The 27,812-nt window shown below is 45.2% G+C and overlaps 4 protein-coding genes across 8 annotated transcripts; 2 read left to right on the top strand and 2 right to left on the bottom strand.

Moving 5' to 3' along the window:
* Positions 1–519: 519 nt before the first annotated feature.
* LOC311018380 (Golgi apparatus membrane protein TVP23 homolog A-like) lies at positions 520–2,768 on the bottom strand. Of its 3 annotated transcripts, none has more exons than XM_084017315.1 (8): positions 2,744–2,768; positions 2,216–2,298; positions 1,742–1,886; positions 1,503–1,592; positions 1,289–1,417; positions 1,083–1,211; positions 900–995; positions 520–867 (listed from the first exon to the last, which is right to left on the bottom strand). In XM_084017315.1, exons 2-7 carry the CDS (start codon positions 2,293–2,295, stop codon positions 969–971), a joined length of 600 nt encoding a protein of 199 aa, XP_083873441.1. In that variant the 5' UTR covers positions 2,296–2,298; positions 2,744–2,768; the 3' UTR covers positions 520–867; positions 900–968. The 3 variants fall into 3 exon arrangements, with proteins under 3 accessions (XP_083873441.1, XP_083873439.1, XP_083873440.1); XM_084017313.1 differs by lacking the exon at positions 2,744–2,768 and adding an exon at positions 2,452–2,670; XM_084017314.1 differs by lacking the exon at positions 2,744–2,768 and adding an exon at positions 2,452–2,670 and having other exon boundaries at positions 520–995.
* A 253-nt stretch (positions 2,769–3,021) lies between these two features.
* On the top strand, positions 3,022–10,626 carry polg (polymerase (DNA directed), gamma). The gene is made up of 23 exons (XM_084016681.1): positions 3,022–3,142; positions 3,522–4,113; positions 4,197–4,392; positions 4,564–4,731; positions 4,846–4,992; positions 5,136–5,215; positions 5,348–5,530; positions 5,745–5,887; positions 6,039–6,162; positions 6,268–6,492; positions 6,789–6,906; positions 7,226–7,309; positions 7,396–7,509; positions 7,613–7,773; positions 7,856–7,909; positions 8,008–8,125; positions 8,237–8,372; positions 8,452–8,698; positions 8,791–8,913; positions 9,025–9,193; positions 9,358–9,566; positions 9,663–9,823; positions 10,486–10,626. The coding sequence occupies exons 2-23, from the start codon at positions 3,542–3,544 to the stop codon at positions 10,548–10,550; spliced, it is 3,597 nt and encodes a 1,198-aa protein (XP_083872807.1). The 5' UTR covers positions 3,022–3,142; positions 3,522–3,541; the 3' UTR covers positions 10,551–10,626.
* On the bottom strand, positions 10,219–19,651 carry fanci (FA complementation group I). Of its 2 annotated transcripts, XM_084016680.1 has the most exons (38): positions 19,471–19,649; positions 19,292–19,391; positions 19,137–19,209; positions 18,905–19,035; positions 18,575–18,728; positions 18,420–18,477; positions 18,191–18,232; positions 17,903–18,026; positions 17,724–17,809; positions 17,492–17,624; positions 17,331–17,408; positions 17,105–17,241; positions 16,810–16,990; positions 16,622–16,709; positions 16,404–16,534; positions 16,248–16,318; positions 15,975–16,089; positions 15,715–15,837; positions 15,500–15,568; positions 15,307–15,408; positions 15,034–15,222; positions 14,744–14,865; positions 14,478–14,639; positions 14,016–14,195; positions 13,760–13,926; positions 13,597–13,673; positions 13,374–13,490; positions 13,252–13,303; positions 13,041–13,168; positions 12,828–12,893; positions 12,620–12,716; positions 12,297–12,481; positions 12,160–12,216; positions 12,025–12,084; positions 11,835–11,909; positions 11,618–11,713; positions 11,384–11,485; positions 10,219–10,703 (listed from the first exon to the last, which is right to left on the bottom strand). In XM_084016680.1, the coding sequence occupies exons 2-38, from the start codon at positions 19,370–19,372 to the stop codon at positions 10,641–10,643; spliced, it is 3,972 nt and encodes a 1,323-aa protein (XP_083872806.1). In that variant the 5' UTR covers positions 19,373–19,391; positions 19,471–19,649; the 3' UTR covers positions 10,219–10,640. The 2 variants fall into 2 exon arrangements, with proteins under 2 accessions (XP_083872806.1, XP_083872805.1); XM_084016679.1 differs by lacking the exon at positions 10,219–10,703 and having other exon boundaries at positions 11,254–11,485; positions 19,471–19,651.
* A 968-nt stretch (positions 19,652–20,619) lies between these two features.
* Positions 20,620–27,734, top strand: fbxo31 (F-box protein 31). Of its 2 annotated transcripts, XM_084018026.1 has the most exons (10): positions 20,620–21,148; positions 22,550–22,621; positions 23,036–23,122; positions 23,438–23,514; positions 23,725–23,892; positions 23,974–24,048; positions 24,184–24,293; positions 24,496–24,649; positions 24,740–25,113; positions 25,947–27,734. In XM_084018026.1, the coding sequence occupies exons 1-10, from the start codon at positions 20,716–20,718 to the stop codon at positions 26,167–26,169; spliced, it is 1,773 nt and encodes a 590-aa protein (XP_083874152.1). In that variant the 5' UTR covers positions 20,620–20,715; the 3' UTR covers positions 26,170–27,734. The 2 variants fall into 2 exon arrangements, with proteins under 2 accessions (XP_083874152.1, XP_083874153.1); XM_084018027.1 differs by lacking the exon at positions 23,036–23,122 and having other exon boundaries at positions 20,621–21,148.
* The last annotated feature ends 78 nt before the right edge of the window (positions 27,735–27,812 follow it).

Genomic DNA, 27,812 nt, shown 5'->3' with positions numbered 1-27,812 from the left:
CCCATCGCACTCCAGTTGAGTAAAAAGCAGCATCAATATCATATTCATAATTAAAATGAATGGTTTGACAACTGAGGAGTATTTCTGAAGTGGACTAGCTCAACGTGCCCACTTTAAAATAGGAAATTCCCCCCAGATAATGTATGTAATCATAATACATTTGGGTTAGATTGTACCAACAAATCAATCAGTTTCTCATGAAAGTAAAGAAAAAACAGACAAAAACTTTGAATTTAACTGGTTTCCATAGGATCTTAAGCTATGTTTGAGTAATTTGTGTGTGTGGTTCCTGTTCTTTTGCTCATGTGTGCATCATGTGGTGCACTGAAGCACACATCGAACACACATATTCACTGCTTACATTTTCATCAAACTTTAATATGCATTTCTTTGTTCACATATACTTAATGCTTTACACGGTATCTGGGTTTCCTATTGGAACTTTGGAGGTATATAGTGGAACAATGTCGGAGGCAGGGTTTGTCATTTAATCACTCCATTTTATACTCTTTCTTAAATGAAGCCATTTTAACAGGTAGGCTACTACATCAGATTTTCACAGTGTTCTTTCACGTATATTTTCTGAAATCAAGACAAAGAACATGCACATCACAATCTAGAACCCCGGCTTCTATGAGCTGTTTGAAAACGATACTCCTGTCACAATAAATGCATTTGCAGAAATAGGAATTAAAATTTGAAATGCTATTTTTTTTTTTTTACTTACAATGCTATTTTATTGACTTAATAGACTGATCCTTGGGCAACATGTGAAGTGAACAGTCAGCAGCATGAGGCATGCAGAAGGCACACAGCCACTCAAGTCGATGCAGTTTGTGGGAGCTTCTCCCTCTTTCTCTCGCTCGCGCACACACACACACACACACACACACACACACACACACACACACACACACACACACACACACACACACATATCAGAGTGGCTGTAAAGGAGGAGGTAATCTTCATAGTATTCCAAAGATGATGTCTGGCTGGAAGGGGATAAATCAGAGTGAGTCACTGACGCGTTACACAGGACAACTGTACATGCAAAATGCTGCAGTCAGTCAGTCACTCACACGCTGCAGGAGGTGCTGCCCCGTGAAAGAGCGGATGTCTGCAGGCTGGCCATCCTCTCCCACTGCCTTGCAGCGTAGGTAACCATAGAGATTAGCCACTTGGAGGGAAATACTAGCAACCACAAGTGACTGGGGAAGACAGAGGGACGTGAGGTAATAATGTGCCTCTATGTGCAGAGCATGCACACAAGCAACACGTGTCTCACCAGCCATTTGATCTTCAGGGAGAAGAGGGAGGTGAAGAAGAAGAGCGTCCATATGAGAGGACAGACGATGAGACCCAGCCAAAATATCCTCGCCTCTGCCTCCGTCCCAGTGTTATTTCCCTGGGAGGCCTGCACAGACACACACAGCGTTGGCCCGATGTTTGACGCCACGAAAACACGCCCACGCACTCAAAAATGGCACACAATGTCTTACTTTTTTGGCCTCAAACACCCAGAGGCTCCTTCCATCCTCGTCAATCTGGTTGCACCAGCGCAGGCCAACCAACAGCCTGCCAGTCACGTTCTGAACCACAGAACAAATGTGAGGAGTTAAAACTAGCGACGTGAAAGAAAGGGATTCGGACAACGCTTAAGTGCACAAGAGGGCGAGAGAGGGGTGAGGAGGCATAGGAAAGCAACGCAAATTAGCAGGTGACCTAGTTGACCTCTCACCTTGACAGACCAGAAGTCAAAAGAGAGCAGAGCGATGATCAGGACAAAGCACGATGCAAAGTTCTCGCTGATCCAGTCGCAGAGCAGATAGGCGACAATGGCAACCACCCGGAAGAACAGGTGGAAAAAGGAGGCGAGGGGGTGTCTGAAATCATAGGGATTACAAATGATGACAGCAAATGTGTTGTAGGCTGAAGCACATCTAGATCTTTCAGCACATATAATAATAATATAATATTCCTCCACAGGTGATGTAGCCATAAAACCATAAACAAACTGGAAAAAAATCTAGACCTATAGAGAGCATCACTTGTCCAATTATGTTGTTAATGAGGTTTAGTGTCATTTAAATGACAATACAAGTTGTAAAATCTCTCAACTGGGTGACATGCGTATTGATTTTATATTTACAAAAGCAAACAGTCTGTGGCAGACAAAGTAGTTTGTATGACAACAACATCTCCTGCAGTGCACCTTATGACTGCGCTTCTCCGCGCCCTCTCCTGCTCGTCGGCTGCAAAGTCCAACTCAACATCCTCCGTGTCATCCGCCATCGTCTGACAAGCAACGACAAAACACAACAGCATTAAATCATTCAACCAGTCCGAGCTAACACGATACAGACAAACACAGTAGCGCTGCATTTAGGGGGCAGACAGAAAACACCGTTTGGTTTGATGGTCGCAGATACATAAAGCAAAGCGAAGTACCATTTTGGGGAAAGCGTTGCTGTATCATAGGGCTGGCATTAGGTGTTGCAGTGAAATGAGACCGGCATCCCCCGTCTCTATATGCGCATTCACGCCAGGAAGCTGTGTTTAAAATAATCTCACGCTAAAGAGCATTCCCGTATTTAAAAACTACAAAAACACCCTCGTCACATATCAGTCAAATCATTATTTCGGTAATAATCCTACATTCTTTGCTGAAGAAAACAATTCGACGGATTCCAGTCAATACAGTCCTAGGATCGCAAAAGAGCGACCGCGGCAGGACTCGAACCTGCAATCTTCTGATCCGAAGTCAGACGCCTTATCCATTAGGCCACGCGGCCCCAGTCTTGCTATGGTGGTTGCAAATTACACTTTTAATGGTAGTGAAATATTGAATGTCTCTAGAATGCATAATAGTTTAATGCTGCAAACTCTGTAGAAAGATCCTCTTCTGCGCAAACAAACAATGTAAAAACAGTTGCATGCTTCTCATGCAATCATGTTTATAGTATTAAAAACGGATCCAGTCATCCGGACCGCTTGGGGTCGCTATCGCATCTCTTACACATTACATACATGCTTACAACCCCCGTGTCTTGACATGCTAAGTTGTTATGCTCGTTTGTTGTGGAGCGATTTTATACATTATTGTGGTTGAATACTTTGACTGTATAACGACTAGGACCGGGTGAGGTGTCTTTTTCTTTGCTTTTATCGACAGTTTAGCTAACAAACGCAGCGAACGCAGGCGTAAACAGCAGTTACTTTGTCTGTTTGTCATTTTTAAATTTCAGTAAACATCGTTAGCAGGTTGGTGGTTAAAGTAAAGTTTAACTTAAAGCTCTCTAACTGCTACAGTAGGTAAAGCTATCTGGTTAATTGCGTTAAAGTTGTGTAATAACGTTTTTGAGGGAGTAAACTGTATCTGGGTTGAATATATGAAGCACTTTCTGTTATTGTAAAGCATTGCTGTTATTGCACTTGATGAGATAAAAGCATTTACATGTATTATCTGTATCTCTACTCGAGAGACCAACTCATATGGATGTTGTCTCAATGTCTTCCAGTGTGAACTCCTCATGAGGTGATGCTCCATGTGCTGCACTGTCCTCTGCAGAGGACTCTCATCTCTCTACGATGGAGGTGTCTACGCTCCCTCTACTCCACCAAGCCCCACTCTCTGCAGGACCAGGACTCTGCAGAGACCCGCCTGAACCCCCTTAACATCCAGATGCTGTCCAGGAACCTCCACAAACAGATATTTCGAGGGCTCGAACCCAACTACAGACAGGACGATGTGGAGCGCAGCATGGGGCACCTGCAGAGACACCAGCTGTGGGGGAAGGAGACTCCTCTGTTGCCCGAGGTGGAGCTGAAGCTTCCCGAGATGTATGGGGAAAATGTCGACGAGCACTTCCGTGTCTTGGCCCAGAAGCAGAGCCTTCCCTACCTCGAGGCTGCCGCCGAGCTGCGGCTGGCTGAGCTCCCTCCCATGCCGCAGGAATGGAGCCGTGAGGTCGGCTGGACTCGCTACGGGTCCGACGGGGAGAGCCAAAAGGTGGATTTTCCAGAGGAGACCGCGCTGGTGTTTGATGTGGAGGTGTGCATGACGGAGGGACAGTGTCCCACACTGGCTGTTGCTGTGTCTCCCACTAACTGGTGAGGAACGAGCAAGAATCATGGACAGTTTATTGGAAGGAGTGATTAGCACATCTCAATGTGTATATTTCTCACTTGCCAAGGTACTCCTGGTGCAGCAAGCGTCTGATAGAAGAGCGGTACTCCTGGTCAAACCAGTTGACCCTGTCTGACCTCATCCCCTTGGAGACACTGATGAACTCTGCCCGCCCACCAGGGGGTCAGTGGACGGAGAGGCTCATAGTAGGCCATAACGTCAGTTTTGACCGATCTTACATTAAGGAGCAATACTTGCTAAAGGTCAGTATTCGGAGGGTGGTGTGTTTTATCCTTGTATCTTATTTGGCTTGTTACTGACACTTAGATGTTATCATCCTTGTTGTATGGGTCACATGAGTAAATGTTCATATGTAACATACAAGTTCACGTACGGTACAATCCGGAAACAAATGCTTTTTTTCTTCCCCAAAGGATTCTCGGGTACGCTTCATGGACACCATGAGCCTTCACATGGCCATCTCTGGGCTGACGGGGTTCCAGCGTACATTGTGGATGGCTAATAAGATGGGTAAACGGAGGGGTCTTCAGGAGGTCAAGGAACACATCAAAAAAGCTGGACAGAAAAGGGAGGGTCCAATGGTTTGTGTCCACCATATTTCAGATACAAAAATTGTCAGGACCTTTTGTTGAAAGTCATTCGCTTGGCTTTTCACATCAGCAAAACTCAACATGAGCCGATGTTTTTGTGTTTAGATCGGCTCCTGGGACTGGGTTAATATAAGCAGCATTAATAACCTGGCTGATGTCCATGCTCTATACGTGGGAGGTCCGCCGCTGCAGAAAGAGGCCAGAGAGACGTTTGTGAAGGGAAGCATGGTGGATGTCAGGAACAACTTCCAGGTATGTTTGTGACCAAGCCTGTGTCAAATTGTCTGTAATCATAGGACAAATGCATTTCATATACAATATGTTGAAGTCCTCTATATGACTTGAATTCATCATGAAGTACAGACAGATAGATTTGGCTTTGCTGACCTCTTCAGGAGTTAATGCGGTATTGCGCCATGGATGTCGAGGCGACACATCAAGTCTTCACAGCACAGCTTCCACTTTTCATGGAGAGGTTAGTAAATCCCGACCCACGCACATCTTCTGTTAATGTTTATGTGTATTGATTTTTTTAGCCAAGAATAGGACAAATATGACTTTGTTCAAAATTCTGCATAATGGTGCAATATATTTTATGCTTTATAAGGTGCCCGCATCCAGTGACGTTTGCGGGAATGCTGGAGATGGGTGTGAGCTACCTTCCCGTTAATCAAAACTGGGGGCGTTACCTGGAAGATTCTCAGGACGTTTACGAAGAGCTTCAGAGAGAGATGAAGAAGTCTCTGATGACTCTAGCGGACGATGCCTGTCAGCTGTTGCAGGAGGACAGGTGAAAGCCCCTTTTTATCGCAGTGTTTCTGTCTGCAGCACATTCATTAATTTTGGTACTTATTGTATGATAAAGTCAAAAGGGTTATAGATTCATGCATACTCTGTAGTTCCATAACTCCAAGGGGCAGGTGCTTTAAAGTGCTTTGTAGTAAACATTGATGTTGTATATCCAAGTTTAAGATTATATGTTGTGTTTTTTTCTTTACCTTAAGATACAAAGATGACCCCTGGCTTTGGGATCTTGAGTGGGATGTGCAGGAGTTTAAACTGAAGAAAGTAGCAGCCAGCAAGAAAAAACTCTCCAAAAAAGCAGTTGAAACACAAGTTGCTACTCCTCTTCCAGACTGGGAAGAAGGTATGAGTTCAGATCCAGAGCCACATTTACAAAGCCAATGTTATAATATCTCTTTTTCAAGATGGCTGTTTCTTCCGGTAAAATGTTATAACAGCAATGCAAAAAATGTACAGATGAGATGAGATCCAGTTTGAGTTGTTGTGAATATTAGACCCAGGTCCGCCCTCTGAAGAGGAGATGGTGGCCCCTCGCCCCGGCATGCTGGCTGTGGAGAAGCTGATGGAAACCGTGAAACGACTTCCTAAGAGAAGGCAACATCTGCCTGGACATCCAGGGTAAGGTCACTCCCAAGCACCACAAAGCCATCAAATATTATTAGTATTATCCTTCAGTTTTTTTGACATAGTCAGTCCTTTTTCCCCTTTTCCTGTTAACCTCAGGTGGTATCGTAAGCTGTGTGAGAAGATGTCTGCAGAGGACAGCTGGTCACCTGGAGCCAACCTCATCAGTCTACAGATGAGAGTGACCCCTAAGCTGATGGGTCTGACGTGGGATGGCTTCCCTCTGCACTACACAGAGAAACATGGCTGGGGCTACCTGGTTCCTGGACGCAGGGATAACCTGGTGTCTGAGGAGGAAAGTACAGGGCCTGTGTGCCCACACAGGTACTTAATTACTTGTGCTTACATCCTCAAGACATGAGCTGGTGATTATTTAGGGGGTTTGTCCACATGGTGTTGTTTTCTGGTAGAAAAGCCACAAGGGAACGCTTCATCTCAGTGTTTAATCAAAAAAGTTTTCTGAGCATCTATTTGTTTGGCACAGAAGACGCTGGATGCAGCACCTTTTCTCTACAACACTCAGAAACATACGCTATATGGACACAGGCCCCCAAGTCTCTCATTTTCACAGCATGGGATTTGTCTGAGTGTGTTTATTTAAACATTGATTTGTCCCACAGAGCTATTGAGAATATTTATAGAGAGTATTGTGAGCAGAACAGCAAAGTGCAGCAGGAATATCCGGACTGCAACCCTTCAGATGACCTTGTGTGGACGGACGGCGCCGTGTGGGCAAAGGTGCATACGCTCATATTGTAATTTACAAGGAACTTTTTTTTGCGAATGTCCGTAATCTCCTAGAAATTAATTTAGAAAGACAATTTATTAAGATTGTTGCTCATAATCACACAACAGTGAAGTAATTAAAGGAACAGTGTGCAGCATTTAGGAGGATCTATTGGCAGAATATCATATTAACAAGTATGTTTTCTTCAGTATTTAATCACCTGAAAATAAGAACGTAAAATTGACACCGTGTGTAAAGACCAACCTGGTGGACTCTGGAATGATGAAATATATATCATGACATAGGTGTGTTTCCCTTTCTCACCTCAAGGTGGAGGAGTTAGGTTCCCTGGAGAGTCTGACGGAGGAAAATGGTGCCAGAATGATGAAAAATGGGGAGAGGAAGAAAAGCCCGGTGAGTTGTTGTCATATAGGTAGACAGCGAACATTGATTCTTGTGATCTGTTGTATGACATAGTTTGCATTCTGTATCACCTCCAGTCTCAAGATCCACATTCTTTCCCTGAGGAGAGTCACTGCCATTATCACCATGGAAACGGCCCCTACAATGATGTAGATATCCCAGGATGCTGGTTTTTCAAATTGCCTCATAAGGTGAAGTTTCACCGATTACCTGGAGCATCATGAATAATTAGCATTGGCACATTGTCACTTCATTGAATTACTTTCATCGCTTCACTGAATATTTGTGCTTCAGGATGGGAATCACAACAATGTCGGCAGTCCTTTTTCAAAAGACTTCCTGTCCAAGATGGAGGATGGGACTCTCAGGGCTGGACATGGTGGAACCAACGCTACACGAGCTCTGGAGATCAACAAAATGATGTCCTTCTGGAGGAATGCCCATAAACGAATAAGGTACCTGTCACTTCCCAGCATAAATGTATTCACCTTTCTGTCATAAAGATGGCAAATACGTGATTTCAATATGTCTTTATAGCTCTCAGAAGGTGCTGTGGCTGCGGAAGGGAGAGCATCCTCGTACTGTCAGCAGGTTTGTCTGGTATATCAATAGCTATCCTGTATTTAGTCATCAGCAGTGTATTGGGGAAAAGTCATTGCTGTTTATGACAACCTTTCCGTCTCCCAAAGACACAAAGAGTTCGATGAAGAGGGCCAGTATGGTGCCATATTACCTCAGGTCATCACCGCCGGAACGGTAACACGAAGGGCTGTGGAGCCGACGTGGCTGACTGCCAGTAATGCACGGGTAAGAAGAGTAGACAAAGACTGCCTCGGATTAACTGTTTTAACTGAATTCCCCTTATTACCCTGTAGAGAAATGTTGTTTGTATGGCCTGTTCTTTTTGTGTGTCCACAGCGGGATCGGGTAGGCAGTGAGCTGAAAGCCATGGTGCAGGTTCCACCCGGATATCACCTGGTGGGAGCAGATGTAGACTCTCAAGAGCTGTGGATCGCTGCTGTGCTTGGAGAGGCTCACTTTGCTGGCATGCATGGTGAGATTGTTGTGGATGGCAATACATTTAGTTTCTGCACAAACTGCACGTGTTCATCTCGTGTCTCTGCTGGGTCCAGGGTGCACGGCGTTCGGCTGGATGACCCTTCAGGGGAAGAAGAGCCAAGGCACTGACCTGCACAGCCGCACTGCCGATACTGTGGGCATCAGCCGGGAGCACGCCAAGGTGTTCAACTACGGACGCATTTATGGTGCAGGACAACCGTTTGCTGAGAGGCTGCTGATGCAGTTCAACCACCGCCTCAGTCAGCCAGAAGCCGCCAGTAAGGCCAAGCAGATGTACGCTTTGACAAAGGGTACACGCAGGTACGCTCAACAAGTTGTCTACTCGGATTAAAAAAAAAACAATTTTTAGTTGGGATAAGTTGATGATTAAGTTGATCTCTTTGTTTTGTCAGATACCAGTTGTCAGAGGAGGGTGAGTGGCTGGTCAGTGAACTGGGTATCGAGGTGGAGACGGAAGAAGATGGAAGTGTCGACCTGCAGGAGTTGCGGAGGATCACTAGACTGGCCTCACAGTGGTGAGGGAGCAAGTCAGACCACAATCAGTTGTCAGGAGCATTTTTCCCATGTCACATGTTCTCACACACTCATTCCCCTCCATTCTTCTCTCTGTTCCTGATACCCGTCAGCTCGCGGCGGAAAAGGTGGGACATGGTCGACAGACGTCTGTGGGCTGGAGGTACGGAGTCGGACATGTTCAACAAGTTGGAGAGTATCGCTCATTCAGCCGAGCCTGCCACTCCTGTTCTCGGCTGCAGGATTAGCAGAGCGCTGGAGCCCGAAGCAGTTAGGGATGAGGTGAGGCGATGCTTTACTCTTAACATGAATCTAATCACCAGCAGGAGCAGACACCTTCCATTCCTATCAAGTACTGGACCGGACAACTGGATGAGCTCTATTGTTATTAGACTCTGAACCACAAAATACCCCATTTGTCTTCAAAGTCATGTTTTGTTTGTCAGTTCATCACAAGCCGGGTGAACTGGGTGGTGCAGAGCTCTGCAGTGGACTACCTACACCTGATGCTGGTGGCCATGAAGTGGCTCTTCGAGGAGCATGACATCGATGGACGTTTCTGCATCAGCATCCATGATGAGGTGCGGTACCTCGTCCGCAGTGAAGACCGTTACCGAGCAGCGCTGGCGCTTCAAATCACAAACCTGCTTACAAGGTCTGCCTTTTTTTCCTTCTCTTACAGAATATCCGCTCTGGAGTATGTTGTAATCTGGACGGCTTCTCTGAGTGTGTGTGCTTATGTCTCCTGCAGGAGTATGTTCGCCCATGCATTAGGCATGCAGGACCTTCCCCAGTCAGTAGCTTTCTTCAGTGCAGTTGACATTGACCAGTGTCTGAGGAAGGAGGTCAACATGGACTGCGTGACCCCTTCCAACCCCACAGGTCTGGAGAGAAGATACGGCCTAGCAGCTGGTGAGTTCTGCCTTTATTTTTCCTGTATATTATGTTTCATACAAGTGTGTGGTAAACACAATGTGCATAAAAAGACAGAAGGCTAAATCACATCCCTGCAGGTGTCAAAGAAATAATTTTGTGTAAATTAATAAATCATTGAATGATTTGTAATTTGAAGGTACCTTAAATGTGAGTAAATCCATAAAAGGAAAGAGGTTACCTGCACTGTATAACACAGCCTGATGGGCCCAGGCCAGGAAAGAGTAATCAACTTTCAATAAAGTTATTAATTAAAGAGAATTAATTACATATGTTTTCACACAATCATAGCATTTTTACTCCTTATGTCTGCCAGGCTTGGTAAAAATGTCATGCAAGATGCAATTTAAAAAAACAAAACAAAACAAAACAAGTTTAACTAAAGAAAATATTTATTTTAAAACAAAGAGGCACTTGACTTTTCACAATGCATTTTTCTGTGTGTGTGTGTGTGTATTGTAGTTCCCCCTCCTACCTTTGTTTACCCAAGGACTAATTAAGAACTGATTCTTAAAAGTGTCCATTCGAAGCAACTACAATTGACGATTAGTGTTTAGAAATAAATGTGGTATATGCAATAAATGAACTGAACTCTAGGAACACAGGCAGAGTTTTAAACAATGTGTGCAAACTTTCCACAGGTGAGGCACTGGACATCTACCAGATCATGGACGTCACGAAAGGCTCTCTGAACAAAGGAAGATAGCACAGAACGGCACAAGCGCCAGGAGGCTGTCCAGCCGCTGGTCAAGTTCAAGAGGAGGAAGGTTATCTGGAGATGGAGCCGAGCCTTGGCTCACTGCTTTCTCTTCTTCTGTTTGGGCTCTTGTGCCTCCTCTGCATCCTGTGACTCGTTGGTCTGAGAGGAATAGAAACAGACACTGAGATCCCTTGTGGAGTAAACACTCTTTCAATTCTACATGTCAGGACATAATATAAACCATTTGGTCCTTACCAGGTCCTAAAATAAATTCAACGTCATTATTTATTTAACAAAAAGACAAAATTCAGAAGCAGTGTGTGAAAAATTAAGTCCAGCCTTACTGCTTCCATAGGAATTAAGAGGTTAATTAGGAGCCAGGTGTTGCTGATGAAATGCACCTGATTCATTGATCGTCAGTAAGCGTGACCGCCTCTATAAAAGCAGAAGCTTCAGCAGTTTGCTGGTCTGCAGCATTCGACTGTGTGTTAACAGAATGCCAACTAGGAAAGCTATCAGAAATTATCTTAGAGAAGAAGTAGTTGCTGTCCGTCAATCTGGGAAGGGTTATAAGGCCGTTTGAACTCATCATTCTGCAGCGAGAAGGATTAGTCACAAGTGGAAAACATACAGGACGGCTGCCAATCCCCCATTTTTGTAAAATAAATAAGACGCAGTGGAATCTGCTGTGTGTCGTTTTACATCTGAGGTTACATTTCCATCATTTTAGGACCTGGAAGCACCAGATGATTTGGACTTGATGTGACTTTAAATTCAAAACCATGAATGTGAAAGGAAAGAGAGTAAACTTTGGAGCTGCTACTTCCAGTTGCACTGACCTCCTGACTGTCGCCCTGCTCCTGCAGAGCTGCATCCAGACTCGCAGCGTTGATGCGGAAATCTCTTGAGGTGCTCAGCTTCATGTACTGCATCAGATTGACCTAGACAATGATACACACAGGTGTTGGTGAAACACCGTACGAGTGGCCTAATTAATAATGCAACATTAACTGTGTTCAGGGAGCTCTCTGCATTTTGACGATACTACCTCACGCAATCCAATTCACACATACCTTCGATTTCTTCGATAGTGCAATGAGATATTTCTCATACTGTTCAATGCTGAAGATTACGTTAGGGATGGCTTTTGTCTCACGCAGAAGCTTTGTCTGCCAGGAGAAAAAAAAGGTTGTACAGTGTATCTATACATGTTCATTGATATCATAAAGATAATATAAATGTACTGTTGTTTTAATCAGTTACATAATTAAAGAAAAGAAATGTCCTTACAGAGGCGGTGGTGTTAACTTCATTCTTTTTCTTTTTCTTCTTGTCATCGGCACCTCCACCACCAAATTCTCCCCTCTATGTCAAAACATAAAAGTAAGTTGTAACTGAAAAACATAGTGAGAGATTGTCGTTTGTCTGAAAACCCGGAGCTTTGGCAGGGACTAGTCTACAGAACTGGACTGAGCTGTACCTGTGCGTATGTGATGAAGGAGTAGCACTGTGGCGTTAGGTGGGAGCCCGACAGTTTTACCTGCACAGAAAACACTCGAGTAACGTGACGGGAGATGGTAAAAGATGCATGAAAGAAATAATCGCTCAGACTTACCAGCTTCTCAAAGCGTGCTGGCAGTGCACCTTGCTGGGTGGTGCACACCTGGATGTACTAAGACGACAGTGGAGAAAATTAATGATTGTAATACTACACAAACGCTACATTCACACTGGTCGAATACTTATACTCACATATTTGACCAGGGTGGTGAGTATGGTGTACGTGCGACTCAGCTCCCTCAGCAGTGTGACGGTACAGGTGCCAGGCAGCAGCGCCGTCTGGACCAGCTCGTTTAATGCGGTCAGAAGAGTCCCGAGCTGCAGCGTCACCGCTTTCTCTATTGGATCCTGCTGGCCGGCAGTCTGGGTGGCGTCACCTACGCGTCGGGAAATGCAACATCACAGAAGTTTTTAGCGCCGTTCCCTGACAAGAGATTCATCCCGTCCCCTCGTCCCCCCCCCCCTCAACTCGCGCCATTAATCCAAACCGAGCATCCGTGCGAAAGGCTTCTTACCAGCACCCGATTTATCAGAGGCCATCTGGCTTTTCTTTCTGGCAATCAGCCAGTCCACTTCATCAAGCACTCTGTCGACCTGAGACAGGACCAGCAGCTGGGGGCAAGAGATAAAAATGATGAAGGTGGTGAGCACACTGTGCAAACCCATTCGGAGATATCGATGTCGCAGCAAATCAGAAGCTTCCTGTCGTGAGTCAACACTTACTGCTCCTGTGGTTGCCGTCTTCATGTTGATGATGGCAAAGTGAGACTGTTTTTCCACCTCCACATCCTGACCACACGGAGAGGAAAAGGCAGAATTAAACATTTTAATTTGGTCCCAGGTACCGGGAGAAAAGACAGCTGCATTGATAAATGCAAAAATGTATTGCCAAACTGCTTGTGCTCTGACCTCAGTATAGTGCAAGTGTGTGTGTACCTGATCGATATCTCCCAGTTGGCTGTGGATGTCTTGGCAGAGTTCTAGCAACAGGCTTACAGGACTCTTATAGAGAACATGCAGGTTAAACAGAAGAGAGAGCAGACCCTTGGAGAAAGCCGAATCCTCTAAAAGAAGAGAGAAACAAACCATTCTCAGAAGACACCTTGCTGTACATGAACGCAAAAAGATTAAGTCAAAGGTCACTCACCAAAACTGGTCTCCTTGCAGATCTTTACAGTCCACGTGATCATCTGCACAAACTGTAGAGCATGTTAGAGGAACAGGTGCGACGGGGATGGTTGTATGAAGGGTCATTAAAAGTGCAGCTACCTGTTGGGAGGAGGGCTTGAGCTGGCGTGAGAGCACACTCAAGATGCTGACCAGCAGCTGAGCCTCTTTGCTGTTAAATTCCTCCTCGCCTCCACTTAGTTGTGTGAACAGCGCCCTCTGTTGACAGGCAAGGGAAATTAACTAGTGCTCTCTCGGTTAAAACATTGCCACCTGAAAAAGTCGGTTTGCATCAAATCAAATAATGCATTCTCTATAGGTGCACCTGAAACTGTCTGATGTAAAAGAAGTTCATCTCCGTGTCGTTGCCGTCGTCCGGCTCGACATCATCGCCTGAGATGTCTGCAGGAAACAAACTGTGATTACTCCCTGCGTACTGTTTAGAGTATAATTCACTGCTTTTATAGTTTGAAAGCTGGATGACGAACCCATGGTGGAGAGAAGCTGGGTCATCCTGTCCGGATAGCGCTGCTGACATGTTGTGAAGATCCTGAGCAGACCTTCCAGACACAGCAGGGACAAGCTGGAGCGCTTCTCCTTCTTCCCTGCATCCTCCACGACGCTGGGGATGTTGGTGTAACGCCACATCAGCACACTGGATGATGCAAAGACAGAGCTCTCGTTGGTCAAACCGTATCATAGAAAAAACACCAGCAACACAGTCTAACTAAATGTTATTCCCACCTTGTCATGTCACAGAGGAAGCGGAAGATTTTTTCTGGGTTCTGTCCATCTGGGCCATCTGTGAGTCCAGTTTCCTCCAGCTGCTGGATCTTCTGTACAGCCACATTTACTGCATAACGCATGAATTCTGCACTTGAGCGAAGCACTGAGAGAGCCTCCTCCCTGCTCTGAGTACTGTCTCTGGGATTAAAAAGAAAGCATTTATTTTTATTTTTTTTACATTTTCAGCAAACGATCCAGTAGTGTTTCATTCTATGATGTTTTGGTGTTGCCAATACGACCCATGATTCAATGCACGTTTGTTTACATAGTATTTCTAACTTGCTGTAGGTGTTCAATCCATGTAAAAGAAATACAGTGTGTATAAAAGCCCTTTCCTGTTGTATTGTACACCGTACATTGTGATTTTATTACGTGATATGTAGGTGTAAAAGTAATCCATAGCCACCAAAAAGCATTTACCTGAAGAGCACAGTGAGGAGAGTTGATATGAAGCCCAAAGAGAGTAAACTGCGGGCGCCCTTGTGTGAAGCCACTCGACCTTTCCCGGATTTCTCCTTCAGGATCTCAGACAGTTTGTAGTAGCGGTTGAACAGCTCCAAGAGCTCCTCAAAGCAGTTTTTACTTCAAAACACAAAGGTAAGCATACAAAAAAAAATAAAAATAAAAATGAAGTTACAACATTTAAGCTACACGAGGTGCTAGCCATAAAAAGAGATGATGGTTACCTGTAGTTGGCTTTGATGAAGTTGTACTCCATGAGGATCTCATAGACTCCCATCACCAGCAGGGCATAGATGTTATTCTTCACCCCTACACTGGATCCTGTGGAGAACTCTGCTGACTTGTCCTGATCAACACATGGACAAAATCTGGCTTAAGATGATGCTTTTAGTGGCACAACATGATCTGGCTAAGGGAAGGAAAATGCATCCAGGAAATGGGAGAGGAACGACTGAACCAAACATGACTGAACGACTGCCATAAGATGTAATTCAGTGAACTTTTTTTTTCATACCAGTTCAAAGTCCTCCAGTTCACTCTTGATCATGCGTCTTTTCATGCTCTCGAGGATTGTCTGTAGTTCAGACTGGTATCCTTCCCCTTCCTCCTCCTCCTCATCATCGCTGTCAGCATTGCGGTTAGCCGATCGGTGCATGTTCTGCAACCACAACAGGCAATGTACAGTACAGCTCACCAGGTGGGCCTGAAATGGGAGGAAAAAAACACTAATTATAGTAAGACATTAACGCAGCAAAAAACATAAAATGATAGAATGCAGACGGAGTACCAGCGGCTCCTGGAGGTGGACCCGGTCTCCTAGCGCTGTGATGCACGGTTCCAGTTTCACCGGGGGCAGGAGGTCTTGTTCAGGCTCGTAGTACCGCTTCAGCTGAGCACGCAAAAGCATGACATGTCAAAGACGGCATAAACAGGCCATTCTACTGCACCTTACCCAGCATGCACTTAATACACACATGTACCTGCGAGAGGAGGGTCTGCATGATGGAGCTTGCAAGCTGGGAGTTGCGACGGAGAACATCGTAGAAACCCTGAAACAGTCGAGAATGTTCTCAACATAAAACATCTTTCCACACACACCTAATAGCAAGGCCATCAATAAGGGTTGGCAATCGTAGCATCCTGTAGCAAACTTAAAAACAAATCATTAACATGGCACAGAAAAGAGTCCTCTAACCTCATAAAGCATGAGTCGCACGTCAGCCTGCTGGCTGAGGCAGCGCCGCAGGCTGCTGAGGATCTCCAGACAGAACGCTTCGTTGGCAGCAGAGTTGTAGCGAGAGTGAACGTCCACTTGGACCTGTTCAGGGGTTCAGGCACCAGAACGTGTTTACAGTTGCACAATGTCAGATTTGCAGATGTTTTCCAGCCGCCCTTGTTGCACACACACGCACACATTTATGGAAAACAAGCAGCACAGTCCAACTGGAACTGTACCTGGCTAGAGGAGACCGCCTGGCTACACTGGCTCGCGGCCAAGCTGCCCAGCACTTTGAAGTTCTTCAGCAGCAACAAGAAGCCGGTCACTGCAGACTTCCTGCCGTCCAGCTGGCTGATACGGAGACATACAGGGGGGGGGGGGGGCATTGTAAGAAAATATCTTTATTTGAGGTTATACTGCATGTCATCATTTTAATGTACCGTTAAGGTATGAATCGTGTGATTCATGATTCATTAAACTGTTCTGATAAACCTTAAAGCAGAACCCACCTGGAAAACATGGCCTTGCGGAGAACTAGAATCAATGCATCTTTCAAGGACATACTGACTTTGAGCAGGGGCTGGAGATTAAAAAGAGAACAAAGATTCAACAAAATAAACCTCTCTACAATGCATGTGTGTGTGTGTGTGTGTGTGATTAGGTACCTGGACTGCCTTTAGTAGACCCTGAACAGTGGCCAAGGGCAGATATGACAGATGGTCAAACGTCTCCGTCACCTTGGAAGATGACTCCAGGAGGATCATGGGAGCAGAGACCACGATGTCAGAGAAAAGGTCTGATGATACAGAAACAAGAGTTCAAATCTCGTCTCCGACCAGACCGACTAGACACTGGTGTGATGAATACTTCAGGGCGTATTTACCTAAGTAATGACTGACAGGTGAGGCCGTCTTTGTGACCAATCGATTCAAGACCTGCTCCAGAATCTCGCCTCTGATTGGCTCGTGCACCTGTTGTCGATGAAACACACATTCGTCAGTGAGAAAATACAATAGTATGATGGCAATCATCAGTCATTTACAGTGTGATGATTCCATAAAATAAAAATACCTTAAAGCCCTGCAGGAGCACTTGTCCTCCCAGCTTACAAGCCTGCTGAGTGGGGGTCCGTGCTATGGTAACGGACCCTTCTGTGGTTTTGCCGAATGGTCCAGGTCTGGGTCCAAAGGCATCCATGAGGAAGAAGCCCAGCTGCACCAGCCCCTGGGTCACGTGATCCCAACCAAACACACTGCACACGCAGGAGTATAGAATGTAAAATAACTGTTAGGTGCTACAATGTTGGCAAATAAATCATATGAAGACATCCCTAGTCCTCACGTTAAAGGTTAAATTGTGCTCCGACCTGTTCTTGACCGTGTCCAGTATCATCTGAGCCACACTGCAGGGTCCAGGCAGGAGGTCCTGCAGGAACTTTGACCCCTGCTGCAGCTGCTCATCCTTGAAGCTCTTGATGATTGCCCCCTTCAGAAGATCAAACACCTAAACAAACCAGAGAAAGGATAAGTGAACAGAGAAGTTAAATAAAAACAATACTGATGAGTAAAGGGGTAAACATATAGATGTCTCACCTGCTCCTCGTAACGCTGGATGCGTGCCACGGAGAGCAGCAGGGCAACGCTGAAAGGGCACAGGTCCCCATAAGATGTCTGCAGAAATGGCATTCAGGATTTATGGCATTTACTGTACATTCGAAATGCAAGGACAGGCGGCCAAATACATTTTACAAGACCTTAAAGCTTTTAAGGAATTCTCTGCCGAGGTCATGGTCGAGTCGTATAGCAAAGACTATGTGGAGGATAGCAGTGCCCTCCACATGCCTCAACTGATCCTGTGGAATGGACTGGACCTCAAGATCCAGGCTCCTGGGGAAGAAACAGTGAAAAAACAACACTCAGTAAATGGAAAGTAGGCAGTATGACTGAATAGAGTGTATTCCACTCAAGAGTGTTTGAGCCACTCACTCTCCGTGTTTCTGCTCCTCTTCCTGGCGAACATCTTGTTCCTTAAAATAACAGATGATTCCATCCAGGACCTGTTTCTTACAACCCTAACAGACATGCAGGGAAGACATTTAGACATGTATTTACACACACACACAGACACACACACACACACCACACCACACACCACACACACACACCTTTGCAGATAAAAGCAGCAGTTGATAAACCAGTGGTGGGATCTCCTGCAGTTCCAGCTTGGTGAACATCCTCAGTACTTTCTCCACCAAAAACTGCAGCTCCTCTGATGACAAGGGCACATCCCTAAAATCAGGTAGACAAAAAAACCTGCTGACTAATGCCCTGAGAGGCTGCACAGGAAACAGCAGATGAAACATTGTTATACATCACAAGCTTCTCAATTAACCCGTGTGTTTCTGCAGGAGACTGAAGGGTCTCTGAGAATGTCTGATAGTCAAAGGTGTTACCTGAACATGGTGGTCAGGTGGATGACACATTGTGGGTCCCATCTGCATAAAAAATAAATATCAACATCACTTTTTGTTAAAGATCCATATCAAATGGTTTGGCCTTAAACTGTTCCTCCCTGTGAGGAGATTGGCTATGCCACCATGATCATATACAGTAGGTTTGTATAAAAAAAAATACTCCTTAAACGGTACAGTGCATTTATTTTGAAATCTGAGACATCCTCACCTGCTTGAGCAGAGGCTGTTGATCAGCTGTTTCTTGTATTCCTCACCGCTAAGTTCGCCTAACAACCACAACATATTTGATCATTTTCACCTTGCAGATTACCCCACTGATGTTTTTGATAGGGAAAAAAAGAGTAAAATGTAATGTACACATACCTTTGCCATAAGACAAGGCTTCACAGGCTGAAAGGGCAGTAAGCACAGTAGGAAATAGCTCCAAGGATTTGCCACTGCCGACTTTCCCCACTTTAATGGCTTCAACAAAAAGAGATGCCAATTTTGCAAGAGAGGGTCCGGCAAGTGTATGAGTCTGTGTATTAAATAATTAAGAGACAAAATGGCAATTAGATAGACAGATGGACAAAAGAAAGGGACAAAGCAACTGATGTCATGTCTCATTAAAAGAATAACTCATAATACAGTCAGTTACAATGTAATTACTTATGCTGCACTTTGAGAAGAGCCATTGTTATTAATCCATTATACCTCCAGCATCAGCAGCCCAATGATATCAGCTGCGACCTCCGTCTGAAGATCCCCAGACTCGCACAGAGGGACGCAGTGCTGATAAACGAGCAGTCTGCGGGTTGACCCTTCAACAGAACTGGGTGGGGAGCCTAAAAAACACAAAACAATAAAGGTTATTCAAACTAACGTTAGAGATACGATAAAGTCTGATCTTTAATGCCAATAACAGCCGTTGACGCCGTGTACTTACCTTTAAATATGCCTTTAATCACGCTGCCGACCTTCTTGCCCTTTAGTGCGCCGTTGGTAATCGCAGTGATTAGCTAGGAGACAGATCACAGAGATGGAAGAGTTTCACGAGCAACGTTTTATAAATTAGAGGTTTATAAATGTAAATGGCGTCACCTGGTCATTCGTAAGGGAGGACAGGTACTTCTGAAGTTCGTCGGTGCTGTCTCCATCTGACAGCGTGACGATTTTATCCATGTCAGCCTTCACGGTTAACCTGCAAACAGATACAAGCCCGTTTGTTGACAACTTGTTGTGACTGTAGCTCGTTAAACGTGTCCTGGAAGGTCGATTACCTGTAGCTGTCGTTTAGCAAAGTATAGTGGGCATTCACTTTACGTTCAGTGAGCCAGCTAACTGGTCCATGAAGAGGCAAAAGTCGGTCCCCGGTAGCTCTGGTAACGCTTGTGTAATATCAACAACGCTAATAACGAATTTCCCGCCAGCAGCGCCGACTTCCTCTTTTGCTTCGTGGTTGCCACGTTCGGCTCCGGGTATCCCACAATACTGTCAAAAATAATCTGCCATTATACAGTAAAATACGTATAATAACGCAACATATATTATAACTATGACTTGAAATAACTTTTAATTTGTTTAGAATCAAAACTCTTTATCTGTACAATCAACCGGTTTAAATATAACATTTTGTAGAAAAACTTGATTTGTACAAACCTGTCAATCCCGTTTAAAGGCACGCCTACACGCGTAACGCTGGAACCGGACGCGGAAGCCCTGCGTGGTTACACAGCTGACGAATGCATAGTATACTTAATTTTGAAAACACAAACAGTAGTGGCACTATGCTATTTGTAATAGTGGATGGGTTTTGGGGGGAACGTGGGTTCTCTCTGGGTTCTCCGCCCTCTCACAGTCCGAAGACAGGTTAGGCTTATTGATGACTCTCAATTATCCGTAGCTGTGAATGTGAAGCGTTGTCTGTCTTTGTGTCAGCTCTATGCTAGATAACCAACCTGACGGCAATATCCGCTTTGTTTAAAAATAATTTGACCCATTGGCAGATTTCGTTCGGGGCCAGTGGCGCAATGGATAACGCGTCTGACTACGGATCAGAAGATTCTAGGTTCGACTCCTGGCTGGCTCGGACTTTTTCTGTGGTCAGGCGAATATACCTCCATTCTGTGAGATCCAATCACGTTACCTATCACTACTGAAATGTTATATATATACACATCGTGTTGTTTTAATACTACATATATTAAATTGAAGGCATGTGCATAACATCCATGACCTCTGGACCTTTTAGGAGCCTGTACATGAGCTGATAAATGGAGTAGCCACCCCAAACCCGTGAATCAAGCCGCCAACTTATTTTCTTGCTGGCTGTCAAACTCTTCATGAAGCTACGTAATAACATCCAACTGAATAATAATGAAGGCACGCTGCTACGCTGTTTACGTGCGCTGGTGTGACGTCGGGAGGTGCGTTTCTGCCCATGCTCACAAGGACGCGAAGCAGCCAGACTGCAGCTGATAGATGTGTGTTGTAGTGATGTAATGTTGCCAGTTTGGTGACTACGGATGGCTGTCTGCGCCAGGCTATGCGGAGTGGGTCAGTCGCGGAGGTGCCGGAGGCGACAGCGGCACAACCAGCAGGACCAGGGTAGCGATTCCGACATGGACGAGGAAGAAGAGGAGCGGATCGTGGGTCAGCGGCAAGGCGGCACCGCCGTCGTCGTCGGTGGCGGAGGCCCGGAGATCGGCGGCGCCGCCACTGCGGGGCCGAGTATCGCCTGCGAACATGGCAGCGGTCATACGAACAGAGGAGGCTGTCCGGATTGCACCGGCACGGGACCTCCACACCCGCAGTCGTTGGCGGAGTTACCGCCGGAGCTTTTGGTGGAAATATTCTCGCTGCTCCCCGGCACGGCGCTGCCGAACGTTGCGCTCGTAGGCAAGAAATTCAGACAAATCCTGAACACTGAAACCATCTGGAGAAGGCGGTGCATGGAAGGTAAATACGGCGATTAAACGTGTAATGTTTGGACTGCCAACTAAAAGGTTGGGTCATGTTAATGTCACATATGTGTTGAGCTGATTATAGGAGATTATTTTCTGCTGACATGTTGTTGATCTCAGCGCCCGGTTCCGGTTCACCGGTGTCTCCCCCCACTAAAAGCTTTGTATATCGATCTGTATGGGAACCAGGGAGGGAATTACCATTAACGTGGTCGCTGCTTTTAACCGGAGAGAGACCAAGGCCACGGTCTGTTATCTGTCAGCTGCACAGAATGGCTGACATGGGGCTGATGCAGGGCGGCCATAACCCTTTGGGGGGCCTTTGAGCAGTATCTGGATCACCGCCACCCCATGTGGCAAGTTCAAAACAAATGTCTCATAATATCTACACAATTAGATTAGAGACCAATGCAAACTATACATTATAAGTACATTGTTTATCAATCAATGCATCATGTACACTATGAGTGGTCAATAAAGAAAAATCCTCTATTATGGCATGTTTTATATTATGAAGTGCAATATGAAATAACTAACTAACTCAGAGATATTAACGGGAGCGAGCTATTGGTTGGAGGATTTGTGGCCACACATTGTACTGTAGCAGAATCAGGGAGTGAAGGGACCATAAAATGTATGTGAGATAATAGTAGTGGCTTTGGGAATGTTGTGTCCTGAAAAGTTATGCAATAACCAGCATACCAGGGTTATAGTAAGCTATGAAGTCCCTTTTACGTGTGGTGCCGAAGAGCAATCAAATACACTGAAATCACTGAAGTCAAATAATTGAACCCAAGAAAATAGTTCAAGTAAAGACATCAAGCCTGGAAACAAATAATATGGACAGTCAAATGTGTGATTGAGAAGTGGAAGTACTGCAGCATAATAATACCATCCAGTTGTGAGATCTGACTGGAAATGTGGTCAAAAAGATCTGTTCAATGCTTTTTTTAATGGTGATGAAAAGCAATAAAAGCAAACAAGTAAAAAAATAATGACAGAAAATGAGCTTTCCAAGAGCCCTGACGTTTAAGTGTTCCTTTTTGGGGTTGGTGAAGCGGCTGCTGAGTTCACTTTGGCCTCGGGCCGGCTGTGTGCTGAAGACATCCTGTGAATCGGATGTGATCGGGTCACGTCTGGGCCTGCCGCCTGGAGTTCAAGCTTGGCCCGTCCGTCTCCCCGGCTGCTCTGCAAATGTCCTGTCCTCACTGCTCCCATTTCAGAGCGACAACACTAAACAGAGTTGATAAACGGAACTTTTGCCACCGATTTGGATCTCAGTGCATTTCAGTGACGCACTAAACACCTTGATTGTGATATTTTTTTTGCATGAATAGCCTCAATAAATGAAATGCGGCGCTAATCCTCTTTCTCGCATGTGTTTTCCGCTCTGCAGAGTTTGGCATGAAGGAAGATCTGAGGAAGATGGAAGTGGGAGGAGTATCGAGCCGGGACCTCTATGTTAAACGTGAGTTTAACTGCTCATTGAACAGCTCTCATGCCACCAATTAATTGATCCTATTAAGTAATTGGTCCACTCCTACTGCATTCAGCATTTCATATTCTCTTGTATACGTTGGTTAGGTGTGCAGATATATACAACTGTGATTTGCTGCAGATAGAACACTGATTTTCTGATATGAATGTGGTTTCTGCATTCCTCTTGAACTTTCTTAATGCATCTGTTCCTCATTTATTTATCAACCGATATGTAGGGTTTGTTTTGAAATGCCAGTTGCGACAGAACATGCCCCGGCAAGGTTGAGGCACGTGTCGGCTCTTTGTGTAGATTATTTCGGCGTCCTGATTCATTCACAAGAAGGCTGCAGGGCTCACCTTGGTCCTCGGCCTCCCTACACATGCCTGTGTTGTGCCCGTCCAGGTGTCAACCCGCGGGTGAAGTCCGGACGCTTTATGAAGCTCCTTCCCGACTACGAGCACATGGACTATAAGGATGTGTACACACATTGTATGTAGACGAGCCGTGGATGGCTGCAGCATGGGGGGGTTGTGTGAGTGGGACTCTTATTCGGGAAACGTGTCTGCTCCGCACTGTTTGCTTTCATATTAGGTGTGAAACGAGAGGCCATCTTGGTGTGCTGTGTGTTTTGCTTGGGCTTTTCCTCCCTTTGGGTTTACATCTCATAGCCAGACTTTAAACAGAAAGTCCAGTCTGTGGGGTTTTAACATCTGCAACCGTGCACGATGAAGCTCGTAGGACAGCCTGGGTGTTGCATTACACATACTGATTGGCATGGTGTGCGGCTGTGCTCTTGTGTTGCAGTGCTTCACCCGTACAGACACATCTTGGGCTTATGGCAGCCCGACATCGGGCCTTATGGCGGATTGCTCAACGTCGTGGTAAGAAGGGTTCCTCTATCAAGACGTTTGCGTTAAGATAAGGAACAACGACTGCGCTATACAATTTGTTGACCTTCTTTTGCATGAAGTCGTTTATGGTACGGTAATATCCAGCTGATACAGCCTATTAGATTTTTTATTACGTCTGGAGCCCTGACATAATTTGAGGATAACCTCCATGGATTTAAATGAATAATTAAAATAATTCAGGTGGACGGGCTGTTCATCATCGGCTGGATGTTTTTGCCGCCTCACGACCCGCGCGTGGAGGACCCCATGAGAAGACGGCCGCTCTTCCGCATCCACATGTGGGAGAGCAAAAAGGCCACCGTGGAGTGTATGTACGGACACAAGGGCCCCCACAAAGGAGACATACAGGTGAGGGCTTACACGCCACAAGAGCTTCTCTGTGCACCAAGGAAATGAATGAATTCAAGTATGTCATCCTGTTGATTTTAGACTGGGAAGAAGGACGAATTCTCAACAAAGTGTAACCAGACTGATCATCACCGCATGCCAGGCGGCAGACAGGAGGTGAGGCAACAACCCGAAACCTGTTCCAACTGTTCACTTATCTCCATTTAATAGCCTGTGTACTTTTGATAATGTAGAAATTGAAAGGTGGTTATCAGCATTCGACTGATAGCTCTAATTTCTGCATTTGTGCAGGAGTTCAGGACATGGTTGGAAGAGGAATGGGGCCGTACACTGGAGGAAATCTTCCACGAGCACATGCAGGAGCTCATCCTGATGAAGTTCATTTACACCAGTCAATATGAGTATGAATCTCTTCCTGACAGTAGCTCTTATTGGTGAAGCAATCATTGCAAGATTGGCTTGTTATCTTAAGAGACGGTTCTGGTTTTCATTTAATTTACGTTATCTCCATGTTGTTAGATATCATGGCGGATCTGCAGTTAAATTAAAACACTCAACAGTGGCACCAGCCCATTCTGACAAATGTCGGCCTTCTTTTGACAGTAACTGCTTGACATACCGGAGGATCTACCTGCCTCCTCCAAAGCCCTCTGACCTGCTGCAGCCAGGCCTCTTCAAAGGCACCTACGGCAGCCACGGCCTGGAGATCGTCATGCTCAGTTTCCACGGGACTTCTGCAAGAGCCACCAAGCTCACTGTACGTTTGTCAATCATCATTATCAGGGGCTCGGTTTTCTCTGTTCGTCTGTTATTGGTGCAGACTGTAATGTTGTACTCCCTTTTGCAGGGAGACCCCAATGTCCCTGCAGGCCAACTCACTTTGGATGTTGACCTGACCCGGCCTGTGGTCCTCCCAGACTTGGAGCACCAGCGCAATATAGAGGAGCTGTCCCGGCTGGTACTGGGGGTGCATGAGGAAGTCCAGAGAGAAGAACAGCAACAGGCCAAGGAAACTACGGCCACAGGCAAAAGTGCTGCGGAGGGGGCCTGCGGTGATGCCGACGCAGCGGAAGGGTTGGAGGCGGACAATGTTACCTGTTCGGACAGCTGCCAGCCTGGCCCCAGCAGCAGCAGCACCAGTCCTTCCGAAGCCCAGCCCTTCGTCCTGCCCCTGGGAGTCATGGCTCGAAACGAGGTCTACCCTCGCATGTGCAGGAAAAGGTAAGATTATTGTGGTGATTCTGACTTCCACAATTTATTGCAGTCTATGGTGGCAGTGTTTGACGATGGATGTGGGTAATTGTGATGCCGCACTGTTGCGATCAAGGATTCCAAACAGTTAATTGGCATTGATCCACAAGGAGGTCTGTGCTGAAGGCTTGAGCTGGTCGCGTTCAAAGTGTGTGTATTTACGTGGTTAAACAAGAAATTCAAACCCAGATTAGTAATAAACATAAAAGACAGAACACCTCACTTTCGATGGAAATGACACCTTAAATTAAATCAATTATCCAGGAATTTGTATACAGCTTAAACATTGAACTTCACACGGCTGTTATCAGCGTGGATCACCACCAAGTAACAGGCGGGCAATGAGAGCCAAACAAAACACGACCTATCTCCGCCACATCAACACAACCACGTCAGTTGACCAGTGCACTTGCTTTTTGGTAATCTGCACAGGTACAACAGGTAAGGTTGAAGTCCTTCCACAATCACCGGCCGGGGAGAGTGTGTGTGCTGCATGACTGATCTGGAGTCGCTTTGATGATTCATTGACTTTTCTACAAGCGCTCTATACAGCTTTATGGAAAATAATATTCAGCAATTATTATCAGTCATTCAGTGTTTAAGTAGAATAGCTGCTATTAATCTCTGTGCTTGCCGTTTGTTAGAATATATAGAATATATATATCTTTATAGTCATTGTTTTAGAAATAAAAACACTTCCACGAGAGGAAGGGGGTATATGCATTTGACTGCCTGATATCCCATTGAAGCTGATATCCATCAAAATATCGATTGATCGACGGGCCGATGTCCTTCCCTTTCAGCTTCTACGGGACCGGCCTGATCGCCGGGCACGGCTTCACGAGTCCAGAGCGCACCCCGGGGCTCTTCGTGCTGTTCGACGAGGACCGCTTTGGCTTCATCTGGCTGGAGTTGAAGTCTTTCAGTTTGTACAGTCGCCTGACGGACCAACTAGCTCACGCTCACGCCCCAAATATGAAGCGGTTTGAGGCCATGCTGTGCAACATGCAGTCCTGGACGTCCTGATGCACCACGTTTCCAGTGTCGTCCCACCACACAATGCATAATGAGCATTTTACACCAATCATCTCCTGCTGTCCGCGGCTGACTGAACATTACTGACCACCATAGCTCACGACCTTGACTCTTCACGTTCTGTCTGTGTGTTTCACAAATTTGGGTTTTACTGTCGAATTAAGCTAGTTGCACCACCCCGACCTGTTGCTCTCACACCAACCAACAAATGTGACATATTATACCTTTAATCCTCCAGTGCAGCATGAAAACAGGTCACATTAACCTTTTTTTTATTTATTTATTTATTCCCTGCAGGAATGATATTTCATACCACTTATGGATCAAACTGTACGTGCCTCTGATTCTGAAACCATGTCTGTACTTGATCGTGCTTGAAGACGATAAAGGTGTCCAATGTATTCTACTATATAGCATTATTTAGGGTTCAGTGGTCGGCATTGAAATGCATGCTGCGCTTTGTTTGAATCGCATCACGTCACTCACAACCCCTTTCATGAAGCAGCATGCTTTGCTTTATAGTTTTGATTTGTCCGTTTTTTTTTTTTTTTTTGCTTTACTAATAAGACAGCTTCTCAGGTGTTTTTCTCTTGCCACAAGTCAGTAAAAACCAGGACTAAAGTATTTATGTGTGTTACAGAAATGTATTTAGTCATTTGTCCAATAAAAACACTCAATGGGTTTTACAACTGGGCAATTTTATAACCATTGACAAGAGATGATTTGCTGTCGAAATCAAGTTCTGGCCCTTTGACCCTAAGAGATAGTGATGCTCTGGCTCATGGTCCAACATCAAACATGCCACTCATGTCTACACACCTGACACAATATTATGTAAGTTGGAAAGATGTATTGTACTGCAATAGAAAAACATATCCTTTACATAAGCTGACCCAAATATCCAAATGATATGGTTTATGTGCTTATGTAATGGTGGACAGAAACTTGTCTTAACTTTGAAATGTATTTTGTTTCTTGTTTGTTTCAATGGCTGACGTAATGTTTGCCTGGCTTTATACCTGCTATTCCCTCCAGTTTTCCAATTTATTTCAGACTTGAGACCAGGCTTGCTGAACATTATACAAACTAATCAGCTCAAAGTACCAAGTAAGTATCTGTACGTCTCCTTACGGCCTGATGGGGTTTGCCCAGTAGCTTTCTTAATCCAAGTGCACTTTTCTGGGCAGTATAGAGAATAATTCAAAACCACTGGCCAGCACTTTTATGTCAGACTGCAGCTTATCTAACTTTTACAACAACAACAACAAAAATGTCTGCTAAAGCACCATCCACTTAATTTGATTACATTGTATTAATTTTCTTCTCTATTTCAGTGTAATGTTTGATACATTCTCCTACCTGTAAGCCCTCTGTACCCAGCTATTTGAATGATTTGCCTTCAAGAAAAAAATAATAATGTTGCTTTATACCCTTTTCAATGTGACACGCCTGATTTTATGGGAAATTAACTAAGTTTGACCTATTGAACTGCTCACATCGGACTTCAGGGAGCTTTTCAGCTTAAGCGCTCTTCTCAGTAATAAAATTTAAAAAACTGAAAAGAAAGTTTTTGTCAAATTGTTCTTTTCTATGTTTTGTATGTGTAGAATGTTGTATGTGTTCAATTTAGATTT

The sequence above is a fragment of the Eutrigla gurnardus genome (assembly GCF_963514095.1).
Source record: "Eutrigla gurnardus genome assembly, chromosome: 9".
NCBI classification, from domain to species: Eukaryota; Metazoa; Chordata; class Actinopteri; order Perciformes; family Triglidae; genus Eutrigla; species Eutrigla gurnardus.
The sequence above is the reverse complement of the archived record's forward strand: the minus strand, read 5'-3'. Positions and strand labels throughout refer to the sequence as shown.